Source organism: Mytilus californianus, unplaced genomic scaffold (genome assembly GCF_021869535.1).
Source record: "Mytilus californianus isolate M0D057914Y unplaced genomic scaffold, xbMytCali1.0.p SCAF_7, whole genome shotgun sequence".
Taxonomy (NCBI): Eukaryota; Metazoa; Mollusca; class Bivalvia; order Mytilida; family Mytilidae; genus Mytilus; species Mytilus californianus.
The window spans coordinates 13,647,764-13,666,186 of record NW_026262723.1 but is presented as its reverse complement, the minus strand read 5'-3'; the positions used below and the strand labels follow the sequence as shown (position 1 = coordinate 13,666,186).

The following is an 18,423-nucleotide window of genomic DNA, read 5'->3' as shown; positions in this document are numbered from 1 at the left end:
ATCCAAGAGCTTGCAGATGCTACTCATACTTTGTAAATCGTCACCAGTGTCTGAGCAGAAAGTTGATGAACCAGTGGTATGTCAAAAAACGTCTCGTCCTTTTTTCCAAAAAAGTTCATCGGAAGACCTTGTGGGTAAATATTCCTTTTCAACTTCACAAGTAATAAACGGTGGTCTTTAAGTAAAGATTCTATGTACTGACGTTGTTTGTCACCTTAATGACGTGTTATGGTAATCTTTTATTTGTCTTTGTAAATTATTACTTTAACTATTTAGTCTATTTTTGGCCCAATCCATTTGACGTGGCTCGGTACTTATACATCCCGTCATTGTGTTATTGTGATATGGTAAATTTTTGAATTCTTGTCTTTCGTTTTTGCTTATGTGCTTTGTCTATATGCCTTTTTGTTTTTCTTTGTTGAAATGTTTGTTTTGTTTTTATAGTGACTAAAGATTATAACACAATGTTGCCTGCTGTACCCTTATTTTTTGACATTTTTTACTATTATGTCTGTTTGTTTTGTTCACATATCGTCGTCAATATAATGGAATTTTATGCGATTATCATACATGTGAGAGGTAAAGCTGGCTATAAAACCAGGTTTAATCCACCATTTTGTACAGAAAAAAATGTCTGTACCAAGTCAGGAATATGACAGTTGTTATCCATTCGTTTGATGTGTTTCAGTTTTTGATTTTGCCATTTGATTAGGGACTTTCCGTTTAGAATTTTCCTCGAAGTCCCGTATTTTTGTTACTTTGCTTTTATAATTTAAATAGTCACTGCTCTTTTAAACTAACTTTTGAGATAATAATCATAAAAACAGAAAGCGCTGCTTCTGTTTCAAATAGATTATTTTCTCCGTATGTCAATGATTGACTCTGTCGATGATATCGTGAGCGGCATCACTTGTAAAATTTGTAAAAACGTCTACTTCAAGTTGCAAACGTATCAGCTAGTCAAAAAGTAATTTTTGTTCTACTTTTTTTCTATTAAAACTATATATCTGTTGTTTTATTTTGAACTAGTCTATGATGAATAAAACGGGAGATGTGGGGTTATACGCCCATGCTATAGTATCCCAACTACAAAACTAACCAAACGATATCAAGAGGACACAATAAGTCTTCAACCATCCACGAAACAAATAGTTAACGTGTGACATGGACAACAGTTAAAACTTATTTGTTTTATAAACTATTAGTAATATTAAAAAAAAAAAAAATACACACAAGTTCAGAATTTAAATATATGAAAAATCACAATTCCGAATTAGAATGAAGCCGATTTAATGTCCACTTTTATCAATTATTATTACGAACGAATAAAAATGATTATGTTTTTGTAATATTGTATAATACATTGGTTTTCTCATTTAAATTTTTTAATTTTATCGGAGCCTTTTATAGCTTGCTAAAAGGTATGGATTTTGTTCATTGTTGAAGGCCGTACGACGACATATAGTTGCTTACATCTACGTCATTTTGGTCTCGGGTGGATAGTTATCTCATTGGCAATCCGACCGCATGTACTTAATATATATAATACTACATTGAATGTGCGTATATATGTCCTTTTGTATTCCAAATAAAACGATTTAAAAAAGAGTATTTCAATATATATAATGTCTGTTTATTTTGATCGTTACTCTTCCTTCATTTACGAATAGAATCACATAACTGAACCATGTTCAACATGAAATAAACCATGACACGAATGAACCAAACCATGACACCGAATATTCTGTAATCTCAAATTGTGTGCACTAGGGGCTGTTTTTCGGGAAAATTGACGGCAGTTTTATATCATAACAAAATATGTGATGTAGCAGGCAGTAGGCAAACCACTTTTCTCTGTGCATTTGAAACGAATCACAACTTTTAAATTTTGACATACGCAAGCATTATTCTGTGTCAAATTAATAACTATATGATACAAATTTTGATGTACTAACATCTTAGCTATAAACAAAGATACTTACCAGCTTGAATTTGTTGTCATTAGTTCCTTTAACAAACTATTCGAATGTTTATATTTTGACACTGTTTGTCATCAAAAACACTTAACACAACCATGTTCATCTTAACCAAACTATGACAAAATCACTGTACTAAATGCTTCTCGATATGACGAGGTTACTACCCGTGATGACGGCTAATAACAATAACGACACCTTTTGACAGTAAAATATATGGTTTTTAAGGAGAAAAAGCCGTGAAAACTGTTAAGCAACACTTTATTGCATGCTGCTGTAATACGTTGCATATTTTTAACCGATGTCACTTAACAATTTCTCAACAACTGTTTTGCACGAGGATGTGGTTTAGATTATTGATAATAAACAACATTGTAAATATCATTTACAATCTAGATTTGGGATTTTCATTAATCCGGATCTCAGTGATTTTACCGGCATTAATTCGGATCTCAGTGATTTTACCGGCATTAATCCGGATCTCAGTGAGACATTTCTTTTATCAGCAAGTGTATGTACGAGGCCAGAAATCTAATGAGATTATTTTTTTTTACTTTTGAAAGTATAATCTCTTGATTTATGTTGTTAACAATTATTTACTTTCTCATTGAAAACAGATTTCAGTTTAGTGAACTTTTTATTTCTGTTTTTGGCAAATCAACTAAATTAATGAAAGCTTAATATCATTCAATTATCACTTTGACGAAAACGAATTTATCATTTCTGTTATATCAAATACAAGAGAATTAATTCATACGTTATGACGGCACATGTAGAATATATTGCAGGAATTGATATTCTACGAATAATAATATTTACTGATATGGTTGCAATCGTCCTCTTTTTCATAGAAAACACGTTTTTCCATAAGATCGCAAGAGTTGAAAAAATGGTCACTGAAATTCCTATGTCAGATGGGACTTGATTGAGACTATTCGGCAATGTGGGATGTACAAGTGCGCCGCTATACGTCCCGTCAGTTATATTTATCCTGCAATTGGGTGTTTTATCATACATATACAGCCCAACAGATATCGCTAGGCTGTATCTGTATACTATACAGATATCGCTTTAAAGCTCCGCCCACTGCCGGACTACGTTTGTGTATTGCTGTTGACAAGTGTTGTATAGACGTATTGCTTGACCTTATGTGAACTTTATAGATTAATTTACGTTCTGTTTGTTTTCAAGCATTTCTTTAGGGCAACAACAATTAAACCCATTTTCTGATAACAGACAAACATGAACAGCTGGATTTTCTACGACGACAATCGTCAATTTCAAAACTTGAATGTGTACACGTGTAACACAAAATCAACCATGTCAATTTCAGCATGTTAAGTGAATGTCAAGTTCAGTTCAAAACTCTGAAGCGTAGGACAACTCATACACTTTTGTTTCAAATCGGACAATGTTTTTTTATTTATTTTTACTGTTGAAATTAGTTGTTATGTTAGAATAGATAATTATTTACTTTTAGCGATGTATTATTGTTGACCATTCGAGATTATTTTCTGCGAACCCGTCTTCAACTAAATGTGTGATTTAAATATTACTACGCGGGCCTCAAGGGATTTCAAATCGAAAATAAATGCAAAAATGTGAGTTTTTCTGTCTTTCAAAGCACAAACAATTTACAGAATTAATTGCAGGATAAAGACAATAAATGTTTAGTGTCTTTAAATATCAGCTCGAAACAGGAGTAATAGCTCGCTAAAGCTCGCATTACACCTGTTTCTCAGCCTCGTACACATACAGCTGATATTTAAAGACACTAAACAGTTATTGTCTATATAAATGATTAATTAGTGTTTTTATATATTAAGATAAGTTTTATTTTGTTTTTCTTACGAAAACACGAAAACATGTCCTACACGCAAAATTGCAATTGATTATCCTTATAATATTACGAAAATTGGCTCTGTCATTCAATTATTGTCGTAATGATTTTAACTGCTTTAATTTTAATCTTGTATCGAATAACACATTTGACACTTTTCATTGGTTTCCCTGCTTTAAGTCCGCCTTGTGTCTTTGTCAGTATCGATTTGTAAATATAGAAAAAAGGTCGTCAGATTGTATACTAAATATGCAAAAGTAAAACTGGAAACAGATAGATTTTTATTCTGAAGTAAGTCATTTATATCTTTAATTTTAATAAAACAAAAATAAAATGATATATACAATCTTTTTAAATAATAGAAAATTTTTAAGTAGTTATAACAATTCATCGCTACTGATTATTTCTAGACTGCAAACTTCAATCTAATGAAAGATATTTTAGATATAAAATGAATGAAGCTATATATATATACTAGGCTTTATATCTTAATATGATAAAGGCATGGCAACATTATAAACAAGTAAGGTGATGTATTATCAAGTTGCTTTAATTAACTGCAAGGATTCCTTGATATTGTGTCATATTATACGGTTTCTTTATTTCTTTATGTCTATGTCTTTGATAAATTGATCTTTCTTAAATCCATTATATTTACTGGTATTTCGATGGTTTGGTCTTTTCGAAAAGGGATGTGATCTAAAATTTAAGATTAGGGTCGTATATTATGATTAGTCGCACTACTTAATCCTTCACGACATAAATAATACAAAATACATTTAAACATCGTCAATAAAAGATATATATCGCTATTTTACGTATTTTTCCTTTGATCTTGTTGACTGATAATTTCCGTTCTCAGCGGAGTCGAGTGATATGAAAACGGAGTCGAGTGATATGAAAATTATCGCTAGAAACTAAGTGAACACGTGCCGTTGTCAAGGAAATTAACAACGTCTTCAATCTCGTTGAGATAACCAACGATAATCTATAAATACAGCCATATTTCCTATGTTTTGTTCTCTTTTTGTTCTTTTCTATAATATACAATCTCACTGCTGTCGGTTATGTCTGAGAAATACTTGCTTGCTAAATGTACATTTTGTTTACTGCTCTATACTTTAAAGTTTTATTTGAAATTCATGTGAGGAAACGGGAGTGATTTTCACACAAAATCAGCTAGTTCATGGATTTGTGTACAAAATTAAGAGAATTGCAAAATTTACTATTATCTAAACGTATTCGTACGTTAAATTATTTTTCTTTTTTGTTTGCAAATTCTTATTTCTGATGACTTTGATATTTGGACATATGAAGCATACAATATTCGTCTATTTGTGGCAAAAATATGAGAATGTTTGAGATATGATCATTTGTATGTATAGATATACTTCGTCTGAAATTAATGATGTACTTAGGTCAAGTTTATGAATGTTTGTCAGATGTTCGGACTTCTTGATATTTTTCCTACGATACAGGGTAAAACATTTTCCCCCATTTCAGCAATTTTTCTTTTCATAGAAGACTTCAATAGCTCATAAAAAGGTCATTTCTAAAATTTAAGCAGATTCTAAATTTTTTTCTTACGATTTGAGACCCAAATAATGTCAATGCTAAATATAAGGTAAAAGTCCGAGTTGGCTTTTCCCGCCATTTTAAAATATCAAATATCTCAAAAAGGCGTTCCATAACCTATCAATATTTTTAGCTTAATTATTGTGTTCCTTAACTAATGCTCTTCTAGCTTATAGTGTCAATTTTTTATTCTATATTTTTTAATTTCACGTAGTACATTTTTTTTGTAAGTACATCCTTAAGGCAATGAAATAATCAATGTTAACTAGAACTATAAATTTGCGGTACCAGATTTTCGTCCTTCCCTCAGCGAGAATTTAGCGAGAGTTGTGACATCGTTTCAACTCCATTTGCATATATACATATACCTGTATGTGTGTGTGTGTGTGTCCGTGTGTGCATGTCTTTGCGATATGTCAACCTATTACCTGTACAAACAAAGACAAACAATAAGTTCAAAAATTCCTTTTCTATATTTGATACAAGAATATTCATCATCCTTACTTTTATTTGGCCTTTTATCTTTTTTATTCGAGCGTCACTTATGAGTCTTTTGTAGACGAAATGCGCGTCTGGCGTACAAATTTATAAGCCTGATATCTTTGACGAGTTTTCTTATTTGCACGTTCGAATTCTGTTTGACGTCAAAAGTTGGTCAAGTCAACAGTATGCTTGTCTGTCACGCGACCACCGGGACTTGCAAGTAGTTAATTGCTTCTTCCAATATCTTTTTCCGCATAAAAGCTGTCGCAACGAAGAATTTATGTTGAAAATAAGATTGATACAATGTAGAACTTAATCTTTTTGTCCATTCATCATTATTGTAGTGTTTTCCTATTGTACGTATTGGATAAGTCTTGAAGGTAACAAGGGACAAAATGTAATTAGATTTTCCTCGACAAAATGTGTTTATGACATCATTTAAGATTTAAGATCATTTACACATATCAGAACAGATTTGTTTTGCTTCTTGATACAACTAGCTTTGATTTTTTTAAACTTCAGTTGAACTATTTGAATTATCTAACCAAAGACTATAAAGAAGACAACGGTTTGCATATACTGCTACATGTAGCTTATATTTCAACGATGTGAAAATTATTATGCATACACTATTTGTTTTTGTTTCATTGTGATATACATATAGAGGGTACTTTGGTAGTCCCAAAGAAGAGTGATGCCTACATTAAAACCCTATTAGAATTGTTTCTTTCATATTTTAAAGTTAACATCAATAGAAAATGATGAATAAACCAAAGGGTAATGATGTTAGCATACACTTTTCATCAAAATTTGAAATTTCATTCCAGAAGTATCATTATTTTATTTAATGGACTCGAAAATTATACTAACTATACATTAAGAGAAATTTAAGCAGTATTGTACATTGCAAGTGCCAACCCAGGCCGAGTGGGATGAATTGCGCCAAGGGAACCCCTGTCCATTCGTTTTTAATGGGACTCTTTAACCCCTCTGGCATCCCCTGGTTCAGGTATAGATTCTCAACTTTAACATCTTTAACCCCAAAATTTACTGGGTATAAACAAAAGAACCCTTTAATCTTCTTCGGACCCGCAGTAAAACCCTTGCGAGAGTATGGTGTCCGTTTGGCTGTGCATGATGTATAAATACGCAGCCACGTCCGGTCAGAATGGGGACGTGAAATCCAAAGACTAGTGTAGAGAGTCCAACGCTCTCTGCGTGTAAAGAACCTTTGCAACAACTCTCTATAGGTTCGTAGGTTGCCTGTTTAAAATTGTGTCCGTATCCAATATATTCTCCTCTTCAGTTGGCATTCCAATTTTCCCTCCCGTCACTCCCTATTGCATGACCTACCTTTTGTATTTACTGTTAATTTGTTTTCGTTCTGAACATGCATGAAATATTTGCCTCTTGACGTTAGTCAAACTACAATCAATCAAAATCTAAAAATTTTGGTGATTGTCGAATTCCCATGATAGGAAATTATATTTTGTATGAACATTGTTGTTTATGTTACCTTCCACGATATTTCGACCTGTTTAAGAAATTTCTCAGAAATTAAAAAAAAACTGGAGTGCAAAAAGTTCAGTATGATCATTAAATAAATATATAATAGCCCACGTACAGATTAAATATTTAGTGCATCACATCAATAATACTTAGTTAAATGTTATTGCTATGCGGGACCCTCACTTTCCGGATAAAAATTCAAAATTAGTTTTTAATTTGGTTTTCCTTTTAAAAAAACAATACGACTAATGGCCGTGTACATGTAAGTCAAACAAATAACAATATTCAGACACGTATCCCCTGAAAATATTTGATATGTTTAGTTTTTGAAGTGAAGCGGATGTTGCTAAAGTACTACTAAAAGGGGGTGTTTAACGACATTGACTACCAATGATGGTCTCGCACGGTTGGTTGCAAAAGTTTAAATAATTTTGACGTACGTGTATGATGCCGACGAATCAACTATTCACAAAAGAACAAAGGGCAAGGATGAAGATAATCACAGATTACCATAGGCCTATAACTACAGGTTAACATACGGCGTATAACTACAGGTTACCATATTGCCTTTAACTACAGGTTACCATAAGGCGTATAACTACAGGTTACCATATTGCCTATAACTACAGGTTAACATACGGCGTATAACTACAGGTTACCATATGGCCTATAACTACAAGTTACCATACGGCCTATAACTACAGGTTACCAGACGGCCTATAACTACAGGTTACAATACGGCCTATAACTACAGGTTACCATACGGCCTATAACTACAGATTACCATACGGCATATAACTACAGATTACCATACGGCCTATAACTACAGGTTACCATACGGTCTATAACTACAGATTACCATACGGCCTATAACTACAGGTTACCATACGGCCTATAACTACAGGTTACCATACGGCATATAACAATGTGCAAAAGTCATTCCGTAGAGAAAGCAGAAAATCACCATTATACCATGTAGTAAGCAGCAAAAGTCCCCGGGGATGGCAAAACAAAAATAAATAGTTCAAGCTACTTACAATGTACATGTATGTTAAACCCTAAACCAGTTATGACGAATGACAATCATTGCCAACCACTTGACTACAGATTCCTCGCTTCAGACAGGCATATAAAAATGCTTTTGATTTTTATGAGTACTCAACTCTCCCTCCAACCCAGGAAAATGATATAGCTGCATATATTAAAAAAACAAACTGAAACAAATCTGTTGAAAAGGACTTCTGTATGTGCCTGTCCCAAGTCAGGAGCCTGTGATTCAGTGGTTGTCATATGTTGCTGTATATCATAATTGCCTTTGTTTATTGATTTTTTACATAAATCAGGCCGTTAGTTTTCTCGTTTGAATTGTTTTACGTTCGTCATTTCGTTGGCTGTTAAAGCTCACTATGCGGTATCGGCTTTGCTCCTTGTTGAAGGTCGTACGGGACCCATAGTTGTTAACTTCTACGTCATTTGCTATCTGGTGGAGAGTTGTCTTATTGGCAATCATACCACATATTCTTATTTTTATATTGATTATAATTGTTGCATAAAATGTATTTGCTAATTCTTATATGTTAATATCGTGTTTGATACATGCTACAATGTTTTTGTTTAACATTTGTATCTATATATTTCAGGTAAAATGAATTCTACTTTGGTTTTTCTGATGTCATACAACGACTCCTTAAATGAAAGCCAAATATTCGATAACCAATCAGCCAGGAGCCGAGACATAGCTGACTTGGTGATAAACAATTACATTGGACCAATCTTGTGTGTGTTTGGAATATGTGGAAATATTTTGAATCTTATTATTTTATTCAAAGGAAATTTAAACGAGTCTCCTTATCTGTATCTCAAAATACTAGCGATGACTGACATGTGCGCGCTGCTGTTGTCATTTATTCACATGTCAATATCGGGGAAAACTACATCACACGACTGGCAAGTGTTTAATGCATATATATTCTTTCCACTTGTTAATTTCTTTATGGCGGCAAGTGTATTACTTACAGTAGGAGTAACAATTGATAGATTTATTTTTGTAAAGGCTCCGCTATGGGCAAGGTCGTACTGTAGTATTCATCGAGCCAAAACCCGTATTGTGTTGATACTTTTATTTACAATATTAATATCCGTGCCAAGATTTTTTTGTTATTCTGTTGTTGGAGAAAACAATATGTACGCAATGAAAAAAACAACCTTCCGATCGCAGTCTGTGTATTATCAGATTTATGATTTTACATGTATTGCTCTTTTTCATGTTTCGCCATTGTTGATATTGATGTTCTGCAATGCGTATTTGATATGTGCTGTTCATAACGCAAGGTCAGTTCGTCAAGAACTTGAGATCAGAAATAATAAAGAAAAAGATTGGCAAAAAGATCAACGTAGATTTACTATTACACTTATAAGTATTGTTTTACTGTCGATAATAGCCATTTTGCCGTCAACAGTTGGTGATTTTGCACAATACTTTCAGATATCCAATGAAAATTACAGGAAACTACGTTTGTCTGGTAATATTTTGTTGCTTTGTAACCTCTCAATGAACTTTCTCTTATATTGCGCTTTTAACAAGCGTTTTGTTCGTGTGATGAAATTGTTATTTTGTGGAAACCATCCTAAATCTTGGTCACCGATAAGAATGTCAAGGTCAGCAAAATTTTCCGCAGTTGACACAAGTGCATCAGAATTATAAATGTTGTGGAATATATAAGGCAATGACATATACATGTACGAACTCGTCAATGCTGTACACGTCGATATGTTGTGGAATGCGACTCATTAAGTACAATACGTCTTTGACAGGACAAACGTGACACTGGTCATAATATAAGGTCAGTTTTCCTTCCAAAAGAAAACAAAAATGATTAACCATCTATGTATCTATGTATAAATGTATATATAGATAGTTTCCTATAGTTTTATAAAGTAGAAGATTATGTTAAAATCATTTTAATTTTAAAAGGGAATTGGAAGGTATGATGAGCATTGTAAAAATTATGTCGTTGATAGAATATGTAACAAACATTAAAATAAGAATATTAATTTTACATCTTCATAATAAAATTGGTAATAAAACATAAAAATAAATAAAAATTATCACCAAAAATACCACACACTACAATAGACCACATCAAACACGAACATCTGACTCCTCCGAAAAAAAACCTGAAAAGAAAATATAAAACTACAAATGGTCCTGACTAAATAAAGGCATACATTGTGATAGAGCCTGTAGTTTGTTGCTGTTTATCATATTTGTTTTTCGTTTATTGTTTTGAACTTAAATCAGGTCGTTAGTTTTCTTTTTTGAATTGTTTTACATTTGTCATTTTGGGGCTTTTTTAACTTACTATGCGGTATGGGTTTTACTCATTGTTGACGGCCGTATTGTGACCTACAAATGTATAGTTGTTAACCTCTATGTCATTTGGTCTCTATTGGAGAGTTGTCTCATTCGCAATCAAACCACATCTTATTATTTTTATATTAAACCAGTTGTATGCACGCACACACTCCCTTTTGCCTATCTAGGCCTTATTTTGCAAAAGTTAAAAAAACTACTTAGTGCAGCTAATGGCAGAATGGTCATTTACATGAACAAGGAAATAAAAAAACAGAAACATTCGATGGAAAGCAGGCTCACAACAGAAAACTGGCCATGGTAGATACCACACCGGGTATCCAACTCCGAAACCGCGGAGTGATCCGAATCCCGAGGAGCATTAATGAAAAGTTTGTAACGGTGGGTAATTAAGATCTGGATCCGATTCCGACGGAGGAATTATGCTCTGTGGGAATCGTATACAGATTTTACCTACCCACTGTTACAAATTTTTCATAAATTGCTCCTCGGGATTTGAATCCCTCCGCGGATTTCGGATCGGTATATTACATTATTAAAAACAGCATATTTAACTGTTTAACTTGGTTAAAGGTTATTGACTAATTGAATAATTATTGCATTATTTTGATCATATTCTTATTTTTTTAGAGACCAAATTTCCAACTCCCTTCGGCAAAAATTATCTGTAAATGGTATTGAATATTTTTGTTATGTCCATTTTGGTCATATACATTTTGTAGCTTGTCCCATTTTAGATAAGATCGTTTTTCAATAAGGTAAATCAAGAAAAGCGATTCGAACACACCAACTGTATGAAGTGTTATTTTCATTAACTAGTATAAGATGGTAAATGCAATTAAAAGCAGACAAGGATTTTACGTCGATGAGACAGCAACCAAACACACATTCAAATTATAAAACGACAAAGATTCTTGAAGATCTGCCATCAACAAATATCCCAAATGACAACAAACGCAAAGATCAAACAAAATAGAATAGAAATTGGAAACGGGGAATGTGTCAAAAAGTGAACAACCCGACCAAAGAGCAAAAAACGGCCCAAAAGTTTGACGCCGACCACTTTCCATAATGAAGAAATGATGTTTTGATTGCGATCACTTGAATAACATGAATAACCAGTAAAAGATTCAGACTCAAAATGTAACCTGCTGATCTGAAATCATATGGTTATCAAGTGTACATGTACTTGTGCACAAATTTTCAGTTTACAGTGTTAATGTATCATAATAAACAAAGGGAGGAAAATCCTATACCTTAGCACGCGTTTACTCATTATCAAAATGCAGAGCAAAAGTCAAATTTGTATAAAATATTAGTTTGTTTTATTAATAAACACGCAGGCAAAGATTGGCGGATTGTCTTTTAACATCCATTCGGAAACATTACAGGCATAATCGGGACGGGAACATGTTGATATGATATGATTATGAACTGTACCTGGTACTACGTTGAGCCCAAATTTCATCAAGCAATGTCCGAATGCATATATATCAGTGAGTCCACAGTATATAAATCATGTCACCCTACCCTAAAACATCTCCGGCTCCTAGTCTAATGCGAACAGCCTTAATAAATTTATCACTTGGACTTTATTTTAAGTGATAATCTTTGCTGCATATAATAAGAATTTGTAGGCAAATTTTCTTGAAATAGTCAGGTTAAGTTTCGACTGCATCTGGACAATTGACTATTGACATGTTTCCTTGACTATAAATTTCTTCGAGCCGAAGCGCTATTTTAGACTGATATTCTTCTCAAGCATAATGACAGCGTTATTTGATAACTTAAATGATGCATGTTGTTTTTTGTTTTTGTTTTTTGTTTTTTGTTTTTTGTTTTGTTTTTTGTTTTGTTTTTTTTTTTTGTTTTTTTTTTTTTTGGGGGGGGGGGGGGGGGGGGGGTATTTTTACATTAACATTTTCTTAACCAGTACGATGAAAAGTAATAGTTAACTATAGAGTCATTGTGGAAAAAGTATCAGACATCGGAAAGTTCTATTTAAAAGGGAGATAATTGTTTCGTATGATTTTCAACCGGATTTTTTATTTTGATTTTTTTTGTTTTTTAACACCACTTTTAAGCACCGCTTTTGGGCTATTACGTGGCGGCCAGTTTTTATTGGTGGAGGAAGCCGGAGTGCCCAGGGAAAACCACCGACCTTCGATAGGAAAACTGACAATCCTAGTCAATTAAGATTGGAGTCGAGTGCACCCGCACGAGCGGGGTTCGAACTCACAACCTCAGTGTTGACTGGCTAGTGATTACAGTAGTAACTACTAGACATTTTCGAAAAATATTCGATACCGACGCTTACACCTACACCTATGCCTACAGGTAACCTTTTTGAGAAGGGGTCATCTCAATATGTACAACGATCACACGCATTTATATTAATTTTTTTTCTAATTTACATTCTAAATACTGTATAAAACTTTTTATTTTGAATGATCTGCTACTTTATTAGCTCTGTTTAGTTGCTGAGAATTAACTGATCTTAACATAGTACTTTGTAAAAAAAGGGGGGGGGGGCTTTGTGTAGATTAGTAAAACTTTAATCAGAAACAAGAACGTGTAAAGTCTTTTATAGCGTGAAACTGAATGTATGAATATATAGATGATAGTGTGTGTTGTCTGAGTGTAATCAGGGGTGTACGGAATTTTACACCGGTTGTAAAATTCCGTCGTCCCTGATAACACTAGGAAAACGAATTTATTAACTTTCCTTTACTAATTTTTATACCTGGGTATAAAATTGAAAAATTCTTATGAAGAACTTCCACCTCACACGATTTCAACACTGGTGTTGCTGTGTGTTGTCAAATATAACTTTAATATACATATATTTTTTTTTGTAAAAGGGGGGAGGGGTCAAAATTTAATTTTTCTGTTTAGTTTTGGGACATTGTATTTTGGGGAATTTCGGCAAAAAAAGTTTTTGTTTTATTTTGGCAACATTTAGTGTTTTTGTAATTTTGTAATTGTTTTATTACTTTTTGCATTTCGTTTTTACTTTTTGCAGTTGTTTTTTTTTACTTTTTGCTTTTTATTTTTGGTGAAATTTTACACTACAACTATTTTTATTTTATACTTGAGTCACCGAAACGTCCATTACAAATCCTAAGACCTGTTGATATACATTGATTTGATATATGCTCGCTTCATCAGAAATAAGATACTTTATCTATATTCCGAATGCTTTCTAGCAATTCAATTCGCCAATTGTATATTCTACCGCAACACTCACGGTATTCCGTTTGAAAGATTGAAAAGAAATGAATGGAATATCACATATTCATACTTAAAATAATCCAAAACTAATAAGAACATTCGGTGTTTCTAGCGCATATTCCGAATAAAACATTATATAAGAAAAAAGACAGAAAGTATTTTTTTTATACCTGCAACAAAGTTTTACGAGGTCATTCATTCAATATGTTTCGACATTTTGATACGGTCCCTATATTTTTGTAGTCAGTGTAGGTATCGGTGTCGGTGTAAGTGTCTGTGTAGACGACTTTTCAACTGGATGACTGTTATATGATTATAAAAACAAGTGAGCATTGTTCATATTACTACTAATGGGTTTCACTGCTAGTCGGATATCATTGGAGTGTAAATTTCCAGTTAATGATTTATTGTAAACGCATGAAAACTGGGTTTGCAGCTCCTTCGGGTATAGTTTACTCCAAGCGATTTGTTTATTTTGTTTGAAACCGATTTTATTTGTTTTTATTGTTACAGACACATTTGCGAATAGTAAATCTTGAAGGTTTCTTCTGGTGTGTTTATTTTAAACAAAGCGGAAACAAGCAGATAATAGAACAATCAAACAGACGAAAAAAACAAAACAAAAAAACAAAAAACAAAAGAAAAAACAAGCCCCAATTTATTTAACAGAACATATAATTAATAAATAGATAAAATAAAATTTAATTTAAACAAATAACTTAAAAACAAAACAACTTGCAAATGAAATCCAAAAAAAAAAATATTGATCATACACTGGAAATTTCGTAAAACAATCGCGTTTTATAGGTTGAAAGATGTCAAAATTAATGATAATTACTAACCTTACCACAAAAATTAAAGATTAAATATAAACTTGAGACAAAAAACACGTCATGTCAAGTACTATTTGATATTAAAATCAAATATTCTGAACTGCGAATATAGAGAGACTAAAAACAGTGGTTGATAGACTCTTTTTTTCCATTCATCGTTTTTCGACAGGATTTATCGGTCTCTTCGACTTATGAGTTTTGATTATCCCATTGGTATGTTCTGTCATTGTTATATATCAACACGTTCATGCTAGTTTGATGTTGTTATCTGTCAGAAATCTCGGATATTTCATTCCCGGGTTTATTGTAATCGAAAGTGACAAGTTATGCAAGCCATACAAAGAGTATAATTCTTAAGTTTAGAAAAAAAAATGCTTTGACATTTCTGCACAGTCGATTGGATCCTAGGTGCAAACAAATTAACAGTGCCATCTTTGTGATAATTAGGCAATACCGTGCCAACATTTTAAAGTGGTTGTAAATTGACTTATAAAAATGATCAAATTTATTTGGACAATGTTAAGGATTACACGAACAATAAAATTAGTAAAATCCTTTTGATTACTTGCAAATACAGTCAGGAATATATGAATAAAAGGGGACGTGGGGTTAAAGACAATAAGACATCAACTCAATGAAAAAACAGCCATGAGACACCAACCCAATGACAAAGAAACAGCCACGAGACACCAACTCAATGTCAAAAACAGCCATAAGACATACGGTTTATCGACTTTTGCAATCCACAGGCTACATTTACCTGCATGTTCATATGTACAAATAGTAGGAAGAAAACCCTGGTTGTGGGTAGGATTGATCTTGCTCAATCTTAGTTTTCTAAGTGCTATCGTTTTGTCTGAAGACAATGGTACTATATGTTTATCTTTTCTTTTTGTTTTTGTATATACCCCATAGCATAAGGCCTTTTCTTAGCACCCTTCTTACAGCAGTAAATATTCATATGCTGAGTTTATATTTTTATTTAGTTTAATATAATTGCAGCTTTACCAATGTAACGGTACTGTCTAATATGCACTAGTCATAGTTTGTAAGGGGACGACCATTTGATATTCTGGGGGGAGGGGGGCAGGAGGATTTTGAAAATAAATAACTCAGCCTTGATAATAACAAAAATGAATGGTTTGTTCTGTGGTAGTTTGAAAATAAATAACCTGACTTACAATGTATTGAAAATAACTTGGCAGGTCTTTTAAGCCATTTTATAAATGCTATTCTGAAGTATGAGATGGCACCAGATTCTTCCAAAATTCGTCTTTTTTCATATTTTTTTCGGGAAAAACTTCCCAAATCTTTTAATAATATAAATATTAATATATTTGAAATGTTAGAAAATGGGTTTCATTTCACTTGAGGTATATTGTCTCGTGAACATTTACCTCACTTTTATTACAGGGCCGTAACTACATTGAGGCAAATGCCTCATGTTGGAAATTTCAAAACAAAAGCTTGTCTTCATATCAAATTGTTTTCACGGCAAGTGTCTTGCAAGAAGCAAGTTCTGTTCACCCTCTGACGTAGCCCCTGTTTTTTGAGATCCATGTTTCTCATTTATTTTTACTTTTTCAGTGTTGATTGTCTATAATATTTGTCGTTTTGTGTTTTATCTGTTCCCGGGTTTGTCTTTTGTTCATTGATTGCCCTTCTTTATGACTATTCTCTTAGAGTTGCATTCTTTTTGTGATTTAGTAATTATGTTTTAAACTTGAGTTTTATTATATTTAAGGACCTTTTGTCTATTACAAACTACTTTAAATTGTATTCCAGTTAGGAACTACATCAAGTTGTAATTGAAATGTGTTATAAAAACTGACTTTACATAGTTATATCAATGATAATCAGCCCCCTCTTAACTTAATTTGAATAAAAAAACACAATTGACAGGCATAAAAAGTTTTTCTGCAAACTGAAACATTTTTTGCTTTGTCCTACATATTGGTCTTTTGATGTTGTCCCTAAAAACTAAAAGTCTTACACCGAATCTATATATTTTGCTTTGAGACCAGAATATTGTCAGAAAATTAAAACAGAACTTGCGTTTCAGATTAAGAAAGGGTCTGGGAAACGCGCATAATGCATGATTTTGCGCCATTTTTTCTATAGCTTCTTGGGGCCTTCAGCGAACCCCAGACTCCTCGCTGATTTTTTTATCGCCTCGCTCCGCTCGGCGAAAATCTTTGACAACTTTTAAAAGAGGCGAGTTACAGCCCAGCTTTGATACCTTGTACGTATGCAAGATATGCAGTTTGCAATTCAGAAGATTAACTTCCAGAGGATGATGATTAATTCTGATTGACTTAATTGACTGTTATTTATTTAAGAATTTAAAAATTGTATGTTTTCAAATATTATAAATATAATTGTGAAAATAGATAATCAGTCCCTTGTTTTAATGAAAATGAAAAATCATGCTTCAACAGTGCATAAAATAAATAATCTGTCCTTTTGGTCCAAAAAAATAAATAACCCATCCAAAACAAATCCTCCGCTATTTGAACATAAAGTAATTTGACGTTGCTTAATTAGTCATGCGATTTCAGGATTTTAAACTTTTAAGGAGTAGAAACAATTGTCTGTAGATAATTGTAGGTTCATAAGTAAGTCATAGCAGGTCAGGCGAGAATTATGACCACATTTAATGGTCAGGCGAGAATTATGACCACATTTAATGCTTTTGTGTCGTTATATTGGATAAGTTTGTTAATCCTGACTACGTACGTTTGTCTCAACATTTAAATACAACTTTTCCTACTTTGACTACATTTTTATTATTTATTTTATGTCATCATGGAGTCATGCTGGTATGTTTGTGAATTTTTTTTCTCAATATTTATATTTTTGAATGTCTTATGTAGTTGCTTTAGGGTTGAATTTTTAAATTTCATTCAAAACCGCAAAATCTTCACAAATAGCCGTTTGGTGGTGATGATGCGTGGCTGTTTAACAAATTAAATGCTTATTAAGGACGAGAACATGTTAATGTAATATGAATGTTAACTTTTCGTTGTACTAGACATACACGATGAGACTAATTAATGTGGTAGTTCACAAGGTAACAGTCCGTGCATGTAAGAAGGAATGTCACCCTATCAGGACACATTAGCCGAGGAGACCAGTCTTTGCTCTTACTCCTTTTTGCCGCGTGCATAGCGAAGAATCAGCAAATACCAATTTTGAAGTCTTTTGTTTGACCCCGTCCGGGTTTGAACCTACGACCTCCAGCACTCGAGGTGAACACGCTACCAAGAAACAACTGAGGCGTTAAATAGTGTTTTGAGATCTTGTCATAAATATTTAGATATTTAACCGCAATTTTTTTTTTTGGCTATCAAGATGTTAATTTGGGTAAAACTATCTTTTGGACAAGGCCTTGGATCTGAACTATTATACCAAAAACCTTAAGTTTGTTAATGTTTAAAGTGGCCTTTTTGTGTAATCAAAAATGTAAATTTCAACATGTTTATAGCGTCATAGTGACATCTAAAATGACTTTTCTGAATTGTAGTGTCCAGATTATGTTACTATTCACTTATCGATTTAAATAAAAGAACTTTGAAACGACTGAGCAATTTCAGGGACTAAATA

The 18,423-nt window shown here is 32.8% G+C and overlaps 1 protein-coding gene across 1 annotated transcript; it reads left to right on the top strand.

The window, feature by feature from the left end:
- The first annotated feature begins 9,028 nt into the window (after window positions 1-9,028).
- Window positions 9,029-10,437, top strand: LOC127708234 (uncharacterized). The gene is made up of 3 exons (XM_052213078.1): window positions 9,029-9,386; window positions 9,558-9,905; window positions 10,430-10,437. Exons 1-3 carry the CDS (start codon window positions 9,029-9,031, stop codon window positions 10,435-10,437), a joined length of 714 nt encoding a protein of 237 aa, XP_052069038.1.
- Window positions 10,438-18,423: the final 7,986 nt, after the last annotated feature.

What these genes read in the sequence shown, in the direction of transcription:
- LOC127708234 (XM_052213078.1), top strand. Translation starts at nt 9,029, where the DNA reads ATGAATTCTACTTTGGTTTTTCTGATGTCATACAACGACTCCTTAAAT. An exon ending in TAATTTCTTTATGGCGGCAA is followed by an intron (nt 9,387 to 9,557) that starts GTGTATTACTTA and finishes CTGTTGTTGGAG; the next exon opens with AAAACAATATGTACGCAATG.